This window comes from Numenius arquata, chromosome 6 (genome assembly GCF_964106895.1).
Source record: "Numenius arquata chromosome 6, bNumArq3.hap1.1, whole genome shotgun sequence".
Classification (NCBI taxonomy): domain Eukaryota; kingdom Metazoa; phylum Chordata; class Aves; order Charadriiformes; family Scolopacidae; genus Numenius; species Numenius arquata.
In genome coordinates, this window is record NC_133581.1 from 47,579,221 (window position 1) to 47,596,964 (window position 17,744).

Genomic DNA, 17,744 nt, shown 5'->3' on the forward strand with positions numbered 1-17,744 from the left:
TCAGTAGCCAATGCACTTATTTCCTACTCCTGCATTAATCTGAACAGCAGGTGAATGCTAACATGTCCAAGTGATAGAAGACTAATTTTTCTAAAGAATATTTAAATTCAGCTTCAACCACAGGTCCCTGGGAGACATCAAAGAATTAAGCCATGAAAAGAACTGGAATAGCTGCAAGGAAGATGAATGAAGATCTCAAGAAGAAATGGAAAAACAAATCTCAGGTCAGGATAACTTTTATGTAAATGGTTATGCGTTACTGCTGATATTAAAAGTAGTGTTTTAAAATGAAAACTCAAAACCCCAACTGCTTAATAAACTCAATTTTTCATACCTGTTTTCAGGGCAATTTCATTTTAAATATCTGTCAGGCTTTCTAAACTGTTGGTGGAATCTGGGATATTCTGCAGAGTTCCAATGTTCCTACATATTTCCAATGGCCTTTGAATTTAATCTGGAAAGCATGTCTTTGCAATTCATTCTGGAACGAAGGTTCCACCTTAATAGTATACACAATTGTGCAACAGCATTTTATTTTCATTAATGGGGCTGGCCATCAGATACCATATGCTCCCCACCCCACACCATTCAATGCATTTGCCACTTTATAGGAGTATTAACAACGTACATCTAAACCCCTTTCCAAAAGCAGTATGGAAGAGATGAAAATTATTGTAAAGATGAACTTTTAACAGATCCCTCATTATTTTCTTCCCAATTTTCCACTATTTAGTAAGGGTTTTTTCCGTTATTTGATCAGTCATTTGTATATTTTCTTTAAAAATGTTAATTTATCTAAAACATCCATTTTTACAGCAAGAATCAGAGCAGCAGTGACAAAGCAGCAGATTTGTTATCTGTTATTATACTTGCAATGTGTCCTACTTGTTTTAAGAAACTTAAAGGGCATATGCAAAATTTCTTAGTTCACAATCTGACTTCCTTACATTGTGTAAGGTACGGCCACGAAATAACAGATAAAGTGGCACAGAGAAGCAGGACAATTTCATTACAACTAATTTGTGATGGCTAATGTGGTCACAGCTTTTCATTTGAAACCTTTCCTTGTGTGACATTCTGTGAAATAATGTATGATTAGAACACCTTTTTTGTAGTACAAAGTTTCACAGCATCATTTTTTTCTGGCTTTGCATTTATTCACTAGTATTAAATCATGAATTTAAGAGTGAGGAGTCTAAAATGAAGGAACTTGCTTTGTCTTGAATATGACTAATAAATTTGAGATAGCACCAAAACCTGATATATTTTTTTAAAGATTTGCCAGGGAAAAGATACAGTCCTTTAATCAAATTTATTTTATAGAAAGCTGCAATATATTAGCAGCTCAATTTCCTTGTATTTGACCTGCAAAAGATTATAAACTCAGAGACTTCTATTTGACAATGAGCAGAAATCAACTTTATGTCAGATACATAGCTGGATATGCAAACACATCCAAAAGGAGTAATGATCAAATCGTTATCATTACCAAAACTATCTTGCACTATATAACCATAGTGGATTATGCATTAGAATGACAGTGCTGAGAATGATAACAGTCATAGTGTATGGAAGACACAAACAGGACATGAATCTAAATAAATTACTCTGAGAATCTTCACTGGATGGATGTGCAAAGAGATAAGTGGTTACTAACTTTCACATCTACTATGCTCACAACTGTCCCTTTTTTCTAATTTTCATTATACACTAAATTACGCAGCTTCAATTTACTTCTGCAGAAATAATTGCCGAAAAATTGGTCTTAATTTATGAGGTGAACTACTACACATAAGGTATTGCTGCCTGTATTGTTATGTTGGATTTTACTTGCTTTATTAAATAGCTCTGTGAAAAATGGGACAACTTTTTGGGGTGTCATGACTGACATGCTAGATCCTAATCCTTTTCTCAAGATATGTTATTTTCATTAAAGAACAAATCTAATGCATAAGAACTATGCTGCAGAATTTTTTATATTATCCTGCTAAAAAAACAAGCAACAAAATTTGCATAGGTGGCATTCAACCAAGTATTAACCTATTTTCTAGGTACCCAAACAGATTAAAGGCAAATACAGAGGTACATGTGAACCTATATACTTTTGGGTTACCTTATATCAGCCATAGTTTTCAGTTCAGGTAAGGCTATCAATCACTGGCAGAAGATATTTTTATCCTTTAAATTAAGGATATCTATTTTATTTGTTGCTAAGTTTAAAGTTCAGGAACCTTTTAGATATGTAACCTCAATTTTGGAAAGGAATTTTTTTTAGTTGCTGTAAAGCCAAGAAATTTGATTAGCATTCATTAAAATGTAGTAGGATATTCTTTTAAACAAAATCTATCAATTAGGTCAGGTTTCTCAGACACATTAAAATGAAACCCCAGCTAGAAAAGAAAGAAAACACAAAGGGAGAAAGAGAGAGAGAAAGGAAAAAGACGGGGATGAGAGGACAAACCAATCAGATTTGGTGTTACCAGCCAGCGGAAGTTTTAAAAAAACAGATCACCGAGTGAAATCGTACATTTACTCGGAGAGAGCATCCTTTGACATTGCCTTCTAGGTGATCTCTGAGCTCCTCCAGCTTTCGATGGAGCTACATGTAAACATCAGAAAATGAATTGAAAAAGCAACCTGTTCTCTTGTCACACTTTTTTTTTTTTTCTTTTGTTCTTTGTTTTTCTGGTTTTGGGTTTTTTTTAATAAATCATAGCATAACACATTTCTCACTGCCTCTGGCAAAACATTTCAAGACATCAAAGTGCTTTGAATGACATGACACACAAACTCACTAAACTTGGAAACTGGAAATAAGATATTTCTGCTTGATTAATATGGCTCTTTTTTGAATACAGGGAAAAACACTGAAAAATCAACAGACAGATCATTCTAAATCAAATGAATCTCTGCTACATTGTTAATTTATTTATTTATTTGCTTGCTTATTGGCAAGGCTGTGTTCTAGAATTTATTTCCATCAAAAAAAGCTTTTTTGAGGTAAGTTTCCATGTTTGGGAACATCAATTATGATTTCCCATTCATATAAGATTTTGTGTCTAAACATGTATTTTGTACTGTGAAATTAAATCCTAGGCACTCAGACACAGAAATAATAACCCTAAATCAGGTGTCAGTGGATGTTCATAAAAAAAATGGGCATCTATTCATAAAAATGAATCCCGGCACCTAAACAAGCTACATCTTCTGCATATGTATATGCATTATGCATCTAAAATTGTACGTGATGACTCATTAAAATGCACAGGTCACAGTAACTACATACACAATTTTCAAAAACAGCATAGAAACTGTGGCTGTCTTGTATTTTCCTCCATGTGAATTCAGTGGTCCTGAATGTCTCCCACTGCAACAGTGTCTCATTCATGTACAGTGCTCTTCTCATCTCCACTGTAACTAAAACCTCTGCCCAAAACACAAGATTAAAAGATAAAGCCTCACAGACAGTGAGGAATGCTACAGATGCCTCTAGATATAATTTGTATAAACAAATAGCAACTGGCTTCTTTTTCTACACTGGGATCAATTTAAATGGTGGTGTTACTGGAAAGAGGTGCATAACTGATCCTTCCCCTCCCCTTTATGCTCAGTGAAATCACATTTTCACAAAGAGCAGCTGTAGAGCAGTGTTAAAGAACAGAGAGGATGGCTTGTCCTGGAACAAAGGCAATACACTCACATAAAAAACCAGAACAAAAGATCAAAAACCAAGAAGGCAGGAAAGGCAAGAAGAGTGCACAAGAAAAATTAAATAATTAGTGCTTGAGAAAGTGTTAAAAGGAAATAAAGTGGAAAAAAAGTGAAAAACTGGATGGCTGAAAAAGAGGCAACTGTTGACATGGAACCTTAACAGAATAGCCTGGACTGCACATGATCAGCATCTTGGTATAGATTATGTCCCGTGTTTTAAACCATTTATTAGAGTATAACACTATGCATGTGGGTACTGATTTAGACATCTACTTGTTCTGTTAAGTGCTCTATATGTTTTAGTATGTTTGTACAAACATAAAAAAGGCAGAAGGAACTAATGATTACCAAAACAGTGGCTCCATTCTTATAAGCCTCACATGAATCTCTCTCTCATTTCCCCTTTTATTTACTTTGATTTTTTCTGATTTAAAGGCTAGATATACATGAAATAGTCAACTCCCTTGTAATGGTCTTTTACAGAATTAAATGCAAAAAGTGTGAGCACTATAAAAGTTTAATTATGTTTCAAGATGAGAAACAGTAGTCTGAAGATGAGTAAGTCACTTCTCCATGTAACAGGCAGTTAAGAGACAACAAAAAAAACATAGATCAGAGAAGTGGTTTAATCATGATCACCAAATTACAGGCACTTCAAGAAAGCTGTTACTATCACCACTATTTGTGGTGACATTGAAAGCTAACTAACTGGCAGCCTGCCCTCAGTAGGTTGTTCTATGTGTAGCACAGAAACAAACAAAATGTGACCCAACAGCAATAAGAATACTAAAATAAAAATGATGGGATGGTGAGAAATGGAAAAGCCCCTTCCCTCCCTCCCCTCACCTCCCCCTTCAACAGGACAAGTGTAGGCTATAGAAGAAAACTTGCAAAATAAATGTTAGAAACATATTTACTTTGAGGGATCCAACTCTACTAGCAACTCCTTTGCTTTCATCCGGCCGTCTAATTTGCTACAATGGGGGAAGATGGGTAAAAAAGACAGAAGATAAAGAAAAAGTGAACTTAAAAAAATTTCCACACAATCAGTTAGCAGTACATGCAAGACATCAATTTGACTCTCTGAGACACCTCTAGAGGACAAAGACACAGACTCTAATTTCTGGAATAAATGATGCTTTATCACAGCATTTTAAACTTGCTTTGTTGATCATTTTTATTGCAATATATTACCAATCTGGCACAACATGTTGCATGCTGAATTCACTAACATTTTTTAAAGAATAAAAGTTACTTATCTGATTTGGATATGAAGAATAATGAAGTCCTAAAACTCTAACTGAATTAAAAAGCACCCTATACCTTCTACAAATTGTATGATCATAGTATGCTATAACTGGGAGAATCAGGCCTGGCAAGTATCATGATTGATACGTGACAGAATGCAATACAGATTCCTATTGACCCAGGCCTAGAGATTTTAGCCACTGCTATCAAAATTCCCAGTTAAGAATTATGCTGCCCAACCAGAAAATTTTAATGCCAGACCAACATTAGATTTTTATTTTAAATATATCATATATATAACCTCTCCCCAACATCTCCTACCTGATTACTTTTCCTTTATTATATATGTTTTTTTCCTAGATGATGCAGAGGATGAAAGAAACAAATGAAGTAGCTGCTCAAAAGGCTTCATACTGTTAGAAGCACGTAAAATAAAACATTCATTTACAGGAAAAATTCTTTTCAGAATTGCTGAATCCAGTAAATAAACCTATTTTATTGATAAATTAAACTTGTGTCATGTAATTTGAAGTAGAAAGGAAGAACACAATAAAAATGACTTTAGTGATATCCTTCTAGTCTGAGCCAAGACTGAATTGAAAGTTTTTATTATCTGATGGTTGCTTCACAGGTTGTGTAAAACAAAGTCCCATAGAACTGAGGTGAACCCTTTCAAAACACATTGTCTTTTTTAAAAGAAATCTCAGCAAGGAAGCCAAAGACTTAATGAACCATGGAAATCCAACTATGCTTTATGTTCTCTGGAGCACACTCACAAAAGTCCAAGTTAGATTGCCGCTGTTTTGTTTTCACCTGACCCATGGAAAATAGAGAAATTCATATTAAAACACAGTCAACTGAATGTGTTTTTTGTTTTTTTTTTAACTTGTACTAGGTTCTCAAGGAAGTCATGCAACCAAGCAATATATTAAAAATCTAAATATTTAGTTCTGATAGGATGTCCACTAGCAAAATACACTGGAAACATTTATGTAAATTATCGCTTTCCTTCCCTGGTCTTATGGCATGAAAATAGTGTCTATTTTGAACTCTCAAGTGAACCACCCACATTACTACTTTGATGGGACACCAAGAAAACCTCCAAGCAATTATACTATACTGCTCAAGAGAAAACTGTCATTATGAAATAAAATGCCTCCTTTAGAAGACAGATTCAATTAAAATATATGCAGTTTTAACCCAGTTGCTATATTTTTCCTAACAAAAAAAAAAGAAAAAAAAAAAGAAAAAAAAAAAAAAGGAAGCTTCAAGAGGGAAGAAAGGTCCTTATTTGAAAAGAAAACAAAATGAGTTAGAGCAAAGATACTTGGCCCAATACCCTGGTTGACATATTACCAGTCCCAGACAATAAGACATAATCAAGTAGAACCCCAATTCATGTTATTAATTTGAAACTTTTTTTCAAAAATAATATATTCAATTTTGTTTTGAAAAATGAGAAATAAGAAAAAATAAATGCTGATAATCTCACATAATGACATGGAACTAGGACATTCAGGAAACTGCTACATACCACAGAAACTTGGGGAGAAGTTGTGACAGCAGTATGCATCCACCTTCAAGGAAAAAGCTTTCCTTCTATTACTTCCCTATGTGGGTATTGTGGCTGCTCAAGTTATGCTGAAGGTTTTGGATTCAGTCAGAAATGAGATCAGAGGTGCATATAACTGACATTATTTACTCTTTCTTTCTTCAAAAAATATAGATGAATACATATGCAATGCATACATTGCGAGCAATGAAATTATAAATGCTTGAAAATATAAATTACAAGGAGATAACCTAAGGTCAACTCGTTTTGCACCCATAGCACAGTTAATATACATGATAACTTGTTTTCCACAGGAACCTTGCAGAATGCAACTTGGATGCTTCTCAAGGGATGAATAAGAATGATATGAGTATTGTATCAACTATACTGCAGCTGTTCTGGCAATTAATAGGATATTACCAAGAAGGCAAGGGACAGCAGGATTAAAAAATCCATTTTTTTCATAGTCAATGCCACAGAAATGAATTCAGGTATAATCCTTATCTCTCTGGTCAACTCCCATATGATGTTCTAGAAGTTGCCTGATAAACTAACATTTCAGAAAATAGCATGGATTATACGATCCTTGTTTTTCAGAAACTCAGCTAGACACAAGAACCCCATCTAGATGAACACTTGTAGCTAGAAAAGATTAGAAAGGTGTGCACAATCTATCCCCATTGGTCACTTGTGTGATCTATAAATGAGTTCTTTGATTTTTCTATTACCCATTTATAAAATGAAAACAATACTTCCTTCTAAGCAAAACAGGGCTAATAAAAAGAGCCTGAACAGTGAAAATGAAAAAACCCACACGTTGTGCCTCAGGTTTTATGACTTTTTTTAATACCATAACACAAGCTGAATGAGTGGACTAAGAGATGAGGCAGGAGAAACACTAAGTAGTTACTAGCAAAATGTTATCTGAAAGACCTGAGGATACACGTTGTGCCTCAGGTTTTATGACTTTTTTTAATACCATAACACAAGCTGAATGAGTGGACTAAGAGATGAGGCAGGAGAAACACTAAGTAGTTACTAGCAAAATGTTATCTGAAAGACCTGAGGATTTTGGAACATTCTGAAGGAGGAGAATTAAGATATTCAATGTAATGAAGCAAGAAGAGTGTTGTGTAGGGAACATTTCAGGAAACTGTCAGGGTATAATGCACTGACAGTTAAGATAAATGCATTATATTTATATCCCTTTCTTATTCACAAGGGAATAATAGTAGGAGTTAAAAGCTGAAGATTAGCCACAGGTGTTCCTATTCTGATATCTGAAGAACAAGGTGCAGTTACAATGGGAGTAGAATGAGATAGGAAGGATGTGGAAGAAAACTTAGGAAGCAGGGAAACCAGAACCAAACAGTGAGCAATAAGGAGTGCTCAGGTATGCTTAATGGACTTGTTAGAAGATGAATGAAAGGCTTGGGTACCAAAGAACAGACCCTTAATGGTTTCTAAGCAGAAGTCTCCCATGTGGTTTCATTATTATTCCTCTACCTTCCAACAGAGGCCATAAGAAATGTACCTGTTTCAAACCTGATTTTACTCCAGAAAAAAATAATTTAGAAGACCTCACCTTAAAGGTATATAAACCAGCAGTTACACTCATCATAAAGAAAGAACAGCTCTGAAAAACTGGCAAATTTGAGATTCTGGCTTCAGTTGAATTTATTTAAAGGAAGAGATCCACAACAGGAAATAGCCTCAAATACTTAACACCATCCATCTTGAACTCCTTCCCCTTTCTCATGGTTTCAGCTGGGATGGAGTTAACTTTTTTGCTAGCAGCTGGTGTAGTGCTATGTTTTAGATTTGGGATGAGAAATACTGTTGATAGCGCACTGGTGGTTTTAATTTGTTGCTGAATAGTCAAGGCCTTTTCTGCTCCTCTCACTGCTCCACCAGTGAGCAAGATGGGGATGCACAAGAAGTTGGGAGAGGACACAGCTGGGACAGCTGACCCCAGCTGACCAAAGGGATATTCCATGCCATGTGGCATTGCGCTCAGCAATATAAAGCCAGAGGAAGAAGGGGTGGATGTTCAGAGTGATGGTGTTTGTCTTCCCAAGTAATTGTTACACGTGATGGAGCCCTGCTTTCCTGGAGATGGCTGACCACCTGCCTGTCCATGGGAAGCAGTGAATGAATTCCTCGTTTTGCCTTGCTCGCATGCTTGGCTTTTGCTCTACCTATTAAACCATCTTTATCTCAACCCATGAGTTTCTTTTCACTTTTACTCTTCTGATTCTCTCCCCCACTGCAAATGGGGGGAGTGAGCGAGCAGCTGTGTGGTTCTAGCTGCTGGCTGGGCTTAAAACATGACAGTCTTTCTGATAATATACCCTGTTCTTGCTACTCTAAAGTTTCCCTGCTTACTGCTTCTGACAATGAAATTGGAATTTTGCAGGACCTAAAGCTTTCAGAAATGTATTTTCACTTCTACATTCACCAAAAAGCCAAACGTCTGTCGGACTTTTTTCTAAAATCCTGGCTAATACGTACATACAATATATACATATATACAATACATACATACAAGCCTTTTTAATATGATCAAATTACTTAATTCTGAAACTGAGTAAATGCAACACTAACAATGGGAACTCTCTACAGTACTGATTTGAAAAGATGTTAAGTTGGCCTGGGCATGCAGTGTTGGAATCTTGTAAATCAAAAGCAAGAGATTATACTACACATCATCCAAATCAAGTTCAGATTATTTGCTGTACACATAAGAAAAACATAACTGTTCTCCCACTTGACCACTACTGCAGAGATCAATGATGAATAAAACTATTAATATTACTTGCAGAACACCACATCACTCAGTCTGCAAATAAATGTTTTTGCATTTGTGATATGTGTTACCCCACATATCCCTGACAACTGTGCCAACAAACGTGTTCTGTTTTCTTAGACAATAATAGAACAGTTAGTTTCTAGCCATGGCTTCTTGTCATTGCACCTAACTAAAAGTTCCCTTGTGCTCCTGACCTAGTTGCCTCAGGGCATGTGAAGTTAAATGGTGTGAATAACCTCTACTGAATCCTAAATCATGAAACTTGACTGCATCATATTTGTCAATGTTACTACACATTCTGTTAAATGTTTATTGAGTTGTTCCTTTTTAAAGCAGGTTTTGGCTGTGAAACAATGATATTCACAAGTTTGTACATGCTATGGGAAAAGAAGACCTCCCTTGTTTTTCCAGTTTTACCTGTCATTACTTCCTTCCTGTTACTGTTTCATCCCAAAGTGCAAGGCATCATGGTAAGAAAGGGATTATCAGTTTTGGAAATCTAGAGCAACACTGTGCATATGATGCTCCTACTTCGGACCGCTTCCTTCAGCAGAATTCTATAATATACTCCAAATCTAGTCCCCTTCGCCCCACCCCTCAATGGCTGTTCAACCAATCAAGGCAAAATATGGAAGAAGAACAATGGGATAAACCTCTCTCCAATTCAATGTAGCTTAAAGAGATGTTCTGCGAGTCAGTGAAAAGGTAAATGGATGTATAAAAACAACATTTAAATGATCTTAAAGATAAATGTATTGAGAAGACAAAAACATTAAAAGCTTAGAGAAGAGAAACTAAATATAAATCATAATATATTCAAACAGCTCCCACATAACGGGTCTTTGAGAGAATACAATATATTAAGTACAAGGATATTTAGAAGCCATCAGCAATTTGTTATCAAAAGCTTGGAGATTCATCAAGTTGATATAGCGCATTCAACTAAAGAAGAAGGGGATCCAGTTCATGAAGAGAAACCGCCAAAGCCATACTATTCATATTATCACACCATTCTGTTCCAGAAAAATGTTCTTGAAATCTCCAAAGACAATCTCACACAGTTCATATTAACAGATAAATGTATCTCAAAAGTATAAGCCAACTGGCAACGATTTTACATCAGTTGGCCAGGAACAAAAAACTTTATATTGACCAGATCACTAAAGGGAAGTGAATCCAAAGGAGGTTAAATCTTATGATGACGAAAAATGTTTTTTTCTGACCGTCAGCAACATTTGTCAAAGTTCACCGTATAAAACAAACTGGAGACAAGTGAAGGACACTGACATCCAGAAAAAAGGAATAAACTGTAAATATTCTGTGGCTGGCAAGAAGTAATTTAAATTAGTGAAGTAATTACATACTGCTTGTCAACAAATTTGACGCTGGGGACTGTGACTGCCAACTTCCAAATATTATACAATAAAATACTGATACAGGTGATATTTTTACAACCCTTACTTGCCTGATCAACAGTGGAAAATTCTGACACAGAAAACTGAAATCCAACTACAATTCTTTTCTCTAATAAGAACAATGCTCTACATCAAGTGAGCAGTTTCTACTGCAAACAAAAAGCTTAATATATTTTTAATATTGCAGCAAATCAATTTATTTTAAGTTAATAATGCATTATGTATAACTTCTACATTCATGCATGAAAAATATATTTGCGCTTGAAAGTATTTTTACTTCTGCAGTTTTAGGCCAGACAAACACCAATTAGATGGGGCTTCCTCAATACATGAGGAGTATTTTCAAACAAAGGGAATACAAGCTCCTCTAACAAAGACATACATTCTCAACCAATAAACATGCATGCCTATGCATTCTACTGCAGTATGGCATGAATGTTTTATTAGGGTTGCTGCACTTCTTGAAAATGGTAAACCTACAAAAGCATAATGTACATGAATGCTAATGAATGCCAATAAAACATTGTTATCATACCATCATATTTTTTGTTCACACTACCCATTTTTTAATTTTTTTAAATTTTTTTTTTAAAATGGGCAATACTACTCACACTCTTCCATGTGCAGATGAAGGAATAAACACAGTGCAGGTGGACCAATCAGTGGTAAAAAGTAACGCAATTTTCTTGTAGTTTTGGAGTTTAGTACATTAATATCATCACCAGATCAGTGTTCTGTTAACACATGTAATGACAGAGATAATGTAACCATGTCCTTATACAGGAGAGTTTGTAATACACTGGTTATTTTACACCAACATGAGGTAGCCTAGTTCTCCAAAAATATCTGTTGGCTTCTGTAAATTTTAATGGTCAGAAATTAAATCTAAAAGTTGGTAGGTAAAATGCACAGCCAGGGCAAAACAGACTATAATAAATACAAACATTACATATTATGCCATTATTCTTAGTGACTTCCTGTCCTAAATCTCATTTAAACTGGAGCTCTGGGCATATGAGTGTTGGATCCCTACTTTCACTGTACAATTAACAAAATAAACAGGCTTTATGATTCCCAAAATGTGAAGAGATTATAAATGATGAGTAACAAAACCAAATGGCTACTCTTGTCACAGGCATGCCCAGCCCAACAGGGATGGTATGGAAATCACACAAAGAGCTCCCACTGATTGTAAAGAATGCTGGCGATCAGAAGGCTTAATTAGCCTGCACAGAGCTGTGTGCTACTGAGACCAGACTGCTCCAAGCAAACTGATTGAGAACAAGTTCAAATACTTTCTGCTTAACTTTATTCCACAGGGGACACATATGCACAAACATATAGGGACCAAGCTTTACAGTAGGGTTTCCAGACCCAACTTGTCCCAGAGCTTTGAGTCACACAACCCTCCTGTCACACGGTTGAAGTTCCCCAAACCCTTCTACCCACACAAGGCTACCTTTCTGCCAGTCCTTTCTTTTCTAATAAAGCTACGGCTGCCTCCTGCCTCCAAGCTACTTCCTACTCTTCTCCAAACCACTCTGTCCTGGTTTCAGGTGGGATAGAGTTAATTTTCTTTCTAGTGGTTGCTGTGTTTCAGATTTGGTATGAAAGGAATGTCAATAATGCATATTGTTTCAGTTGTTCCTAGGTGATGTTCATACTATTCAAGGAGTTTTTTCAGCTTCCTATAGAAGCTGAGAAGCATAACAGAACAATGGAATAGCCAGTGCAATATTCCATACCATAGGCGTCATGCTCGATATATAAATGGTGGTTGGCCAGGGGTGGGAATCCACGATCACTGCTCAGGACGAGCTGTGCAACCAATTCACTGGGTGGTAAGAGTGCCTTGTGTTGTACTACTTCATCTTGTATATTGTTTTACCATTATTATTATTATTATTATTTTCCTTTTTCTGTTATTTTCTATTAAACGTTCTCTCAACCCACAAGTTTTTTTCCCCTATTTTCCTTTCCCCTCCTCTTCTCCCTCTTCTCCGACCCTTCTGGGAGGCGAAGGGGGAGAACTACCCAGAGTGGCTGCGTGGGCCTGGCTGCCAGCTGGGGTTAAACCACGACACACTCTAAGCCTTGAAGCCTCATCACTCAAGAGCCACAAATACTGCTCTGGTCTATACCAGACCTCTACCACTCAACCTTTAAATCCGATTTCTTCTCAATTCAATACTTTCAGTCCTCTCATTTCAGCCCCACTAGGAACATTTTTTCACTGGCTGCCAGCACATTTTGCCACCCCCTTAGGCCTACAGGCTCATTTATTCTCTGGCTTTCCCCACTAAGGAAAGCAGAATTTGCACCTCACGCTGCTGGTAGAGCTTTTAAAAAAACAAACACCTGTTGCATATATCAAAAATCTGTCTTGGCAAGCAGAGTAGTAGTTCATATTTAAGCAAAAAATAAGAACAGGTTAAGTCCTAGGTGGTGACGTTTTCAAATTTTTGTATATACCTTTCCCAAACTGACAATTCAGTTCTGAATGTGCTGCTCTTTTGCCCTGTTGTCCTAAGCTGAAGTACTAAAAGCTGCTGCATATACAAGGGCTGTTCATATTTCAGTGGAGGACAGTGTCCTTTAAATATTTTTAGACGCTAAGCTAGCTCCTATCGAAGACACCTCAGTGGTCACAGTGAAAGCTGTCGCATCAATGAAGTCACTTAGAAGCGACCTGATGGTGTGACATGTAGGTTTATAAAGAACACCAGCTAAGAGATTTGCTCTCTTTGAGCACTTCTAGCAGCAAAATTAGGGGAGAGATACTTGCATTGGGGCTCAGTGTAACAAGAAAGACCACATGTTTCTGGAAACAGATGGAGCGGTGGGACTTCAAAGGAAAGAGTAAACATCTTTGAGGACAAGTGCATTTAAGGTTTGTTCTCAAGTATTTGTAATATCCTACTTTATCCTTTTGACTAGGCAGGGCTGTGTTTGGAAAATCTGTGTAAAGCTTCTTGTCACATGTATTTCCTCACATCTATGCATCCTGAAGAGTTCAACTGTGAAAAAGAAGTGGAAGGGTCAGTAAGGATACTGGGAAAGGGTGTATCCACTGAAGTTATAGGAAATATAATTAAAGCAGTCAGACAATAACCTCAGAAGATGAAGATAAGGTAGAAAGACCCAAGATTCAATTCACTCTGCAGAAGCTTAAAACAATAGACCTTTAAGTGGCTAGATACTAACAATAACCTGGGAAGTGGCCACGGTCAATCTTTGTCCACGCTGATGGTGCTGTTGAATGAAACCATTGTCCAAGGAAGCTGCCTGTGAACTTCATAAAGCAAACAAAAGTGTTGCAAAGAACCACCATGCCGCTGCATAGAACTCCTTGCTCAAAGGCATTCCTCACATTTTGAAAACTATTTTTAAAAGAAAAAAAAGCAGTCTTAACAAATAAACTGTAATAAATGGTGCAAATTTGAAAGAGAGATTGCCAACCGTTGGTTTGAAATCTTGCCATACTTGTTACTGGTTTTTATGGGATGATTTCTACTGTAGGGCATTCAAGTGGGAGGCCCAGTTTCCAACATAGTCATTGGAGAGAAATATGTTCCAAATGCAAGTGCTTTGAATTTCTCACCTTAAGGATCCCTAATTTGTCATAGATTTTTCCTGTAAATACATTCCCACAGTCATCGCTATTGCTGGTATAAACAAAAAGCTCTTTACTGAAATATATGCAGGTTTCAGTAAATGTAAATATCAATAAATGCCTACAGAAATTCTTGTCCAAGGATATGCAATGCTACTGTGGAAGTGATCAGAAATAGATAAATACCCACTTCCTTTTCTTTCAAACAAGCAAATATACTGTTGAAGCCTAAGTGAAGAAATCAAATTCTGCCTTATTCATAAATGCCCCTTTTAAAGAGATAATATTGTCTTTTTAAATGAAACTAAATTGGTAAGCAAAATAGAGGCAATTCATTTCAGACACTAAAGATAAATTTTGAGTGTAACAAATATGGGGATTCATTTGAATCATTGTCATCACTTTTAATCATATGAACATATTCTATCACCTCATCTTGAGGCATCTGCGAATGGCACAGTATCTTCATGGTCACACAATTTTGAAGTCACATTTTAACAAGTCATCAGAATATTGTCATGATTTGTGCTGCTACAGTTCATTAATTTTACAAATACAGAAATGTAGAAAAAAATAATACTATTTTCTTACACAATGTTATGGTTTGAGGAACTCACAACAATTTATTGTTATTATTCTCTCACCTGATGATCCCTTTCCACCTGGGAAGAGGAATCAGGGAAAAAAACAAAGAAACCCTAGGGTTGAAATATAAACAAATTTAATTAATGTTAATGATCTAGCCTTATTCTATTAAACTAAAGAGCCAATATTGATGTCAATACCAATATAAATTATACAAGGATTGTATTCAGCCAAAAGTGGAACCACACCAAAAGAGCAAGTAAAGCAGCACCGACATAGTGCATGCATCCTCCTCTAGTATGGTTGCACAGCACCTAGGCTCAGCTGTGATAAAAGATTATGCATACACACATACGCACAGATCATTTTTTTTAAAAACAAATCATCCTGAGGAATAGAGAGGCACAGAATGAGGACTACACACATCAATAGGTATAAGTGAGAGCATTAGGCCACATACTAAGCAGGATGAATGTTCTCCTTTTCCAGCCAGAAAATAACACATGGGAACTTGGCAGAAGAACGCTAAAGCATCTTGTACCTTTGTCTCAAAACCTTTGGGGGAAATACTTGCTAAAAACAGCTACAGTTTAAAAACTTGGGTAATAAGTATAATGTAAGAAACTACTTAATGAATTAAACTCTCAAATTCTGATAGCAATTGCTCAGGCTAAGTCCTAAAAGACAACATCTTGTCTTTTCTTTCTTGGAAAGACAAATAGATGAATAACTATACTCATATTTGATGCGTTGCTGTGCTGACCTAGAAATGCAAGGGTAACATGATTCTTTTTGTAAGAGAAAGCCTATCTGCTTGGGCAAAACAGATACCAGAAACAAGACTTTGATATAAAAGAGTTATTACAAAAAATTGTCAAAAGTGAGATATGGTCTATGTCTCCTATGCATTGTAAAAGGTATCTTTTAAGATCCATGCAAAACCAGATAACGACACACACATTCTAGAGCAAATGGTCGATTATGAGCCTTGCATTCAGGCTCAATCTATTTTTTTAGATAACTAACTGACTAACTTCTTGGATAGCTGTTTTTGTTACCACATCAGATCAAGAATGACTTCACAGTTTTATACTATAATGAAATTGCCTAACTGCTTGACTAAATGAAGATAGATTTGCTCTCAAATGAGAAGTATTTTTAATATGGATGCAATAAATCCAAAGTGAACAGGTACTCAATCCAAATAAGACTGATCTTGAAAATTATACTTTTGTGTATCAACAGACAACAGTTCTATCCACCAAGGGAGACCACCTTTCATCAGCCTTTTGCAAAAGTACCATTCTAACTGAAGATACTTCGACAGACTGCCAAAATAAATTCTTGAAATATTTGGCCCTGTTTTGAGTGCAGAAGAACAAAGAACATAAAAGATACTATTTTGTCTAATCTAGAAACTGTTAAATACAAAATGCAGTTAAAGGAATTTGAAATAAGGAGGAAAAGATTCCTTAAACATACAAAGAGAAAAAGAGAAAGTAGAAATGCTATCATTTGATGTTGTGAAGATACCAATGGTAAACTTGGCAATGAAAAATAATTCCTTGCCTGAATTTTGGTTAAGGTTGATAATACATGGTATAGGAACAAAGGCAAAGTAACCAATAAGAATTAGTATAAAGCTGTATTATTCTTGATGAGGCAACTGCTCTTATAAACAGATGAAATGTAGCTCAGGACATACAGAAGTAGAATCACAGGAACATTCATGCCTTGAAATAGCTTTCCTGGTCTAAATTTCAGTTTCAGCTCCTGCAAACACATAACTGCTTGCTGCTGCTAGACTACCACCACTTTTTACAGCACTTCAGGTTGCATGTGCACATGAAATGGAACATTATTATACTGCATACCTGTAGAAACACAATATATTAGGATGTGATATGCAAGTAGCTTGCTTCAATAGCAAGCTAATATAGACTTCTGCATAAGAATACTCCTTGAATATCAGATATATTAAGAGTGGTAGAGAAAAAATGGAAATGTATGGATGTGGAAGCACCAGAAAGCATAGCAGAAGGGATATAAGAAAAATACATTGATGGCACACAAATTAGTAGTTCATTTAGTTCACAGCACTTCATGCAGCTTCTAGGGATACCCAATCAGTAAAACTAGACAACCTAAAATGACTTACAGACCAAAACAAAGAGTTGAGCCACTAGATGAGATATGATGTTGGAATAATAAAAAGTAGGCTTAGATAAGGAGAACACAGGACGGTGAGCGAATCTTACATATTCAAGAGGTAGGACCAGATAGAGAGACAAATATCCCCTTTAACTGTCAGCTCCTGAAGAGTATAAAAGGTACATCCAAACACTGACTTAGTGGATACCAGCGTAAGAAGAAAATTAGTGAAGTTGTAGAGGACTTGATAGCTGGTGCCCCATGTCCTATACATCATTTCAAGGAATCCTGACCAGACCAGGTGGGTACACATATATGGATGCCTTGCTGGACAGACTACTGAATGCATGTATCTTTGTGCTCTTTAGCATGTAGGTATGAAAGTGCAAAGGAAACCGAAACCCATTTTGTTTTAAAATAACATCACCTACCTCTCCTACAATACCTGGCATTGAAATTTTCCACACCATTTTCCACACATAAATTATTTACCATAATAAGAAAGAAACAACTAGAAGAAAGAGGAACATTGTCTATTCTTGCAAATACGTTTTTGAGATTTCTGATCCTTTTATCAAAAAAAGAACACAGCAGTAAGCGATGAGGATTGTTTATTGTGTCAATAATCAGTGAAGGAACAGAAGCAAGCCTGCCCATACC

General features: G+C 36.1%; 1 protein-coding gene across 8 annotated transcripts in view; it reads right to left on the minus strand.

The window, feature by feature from the left end:
* GPHN (gephyrin) overlaps positions 1-17,744 on the minus strand; it is a 287,559-nt gene that overhangs the window by 70,205 nt on the left and 199,610 nt on the right. For 3 of the 8 annotated variants that reach the window (XM_074149779.1, XM_074149776.1, XM_074149774.1), the window contains one exon: positions 4,629-4,685. The exons of 3 other annotated variants lie outside the window; for them this stretch is intronic. In XM_074149779.1, coding sequence (XP_074005880.1) covers positions 4,629-4,685 — 57 coding nt within the window. Of the gene's footprint in view, positions 1-2,527; positions 2,600-4,628; positions 4,686-17,744 lie in introns of all 8 variants that reach the window. 2 more of the 8 variants (XM_074149775.1, XM_074149778.1) reach the window with 2 other exon arrangements.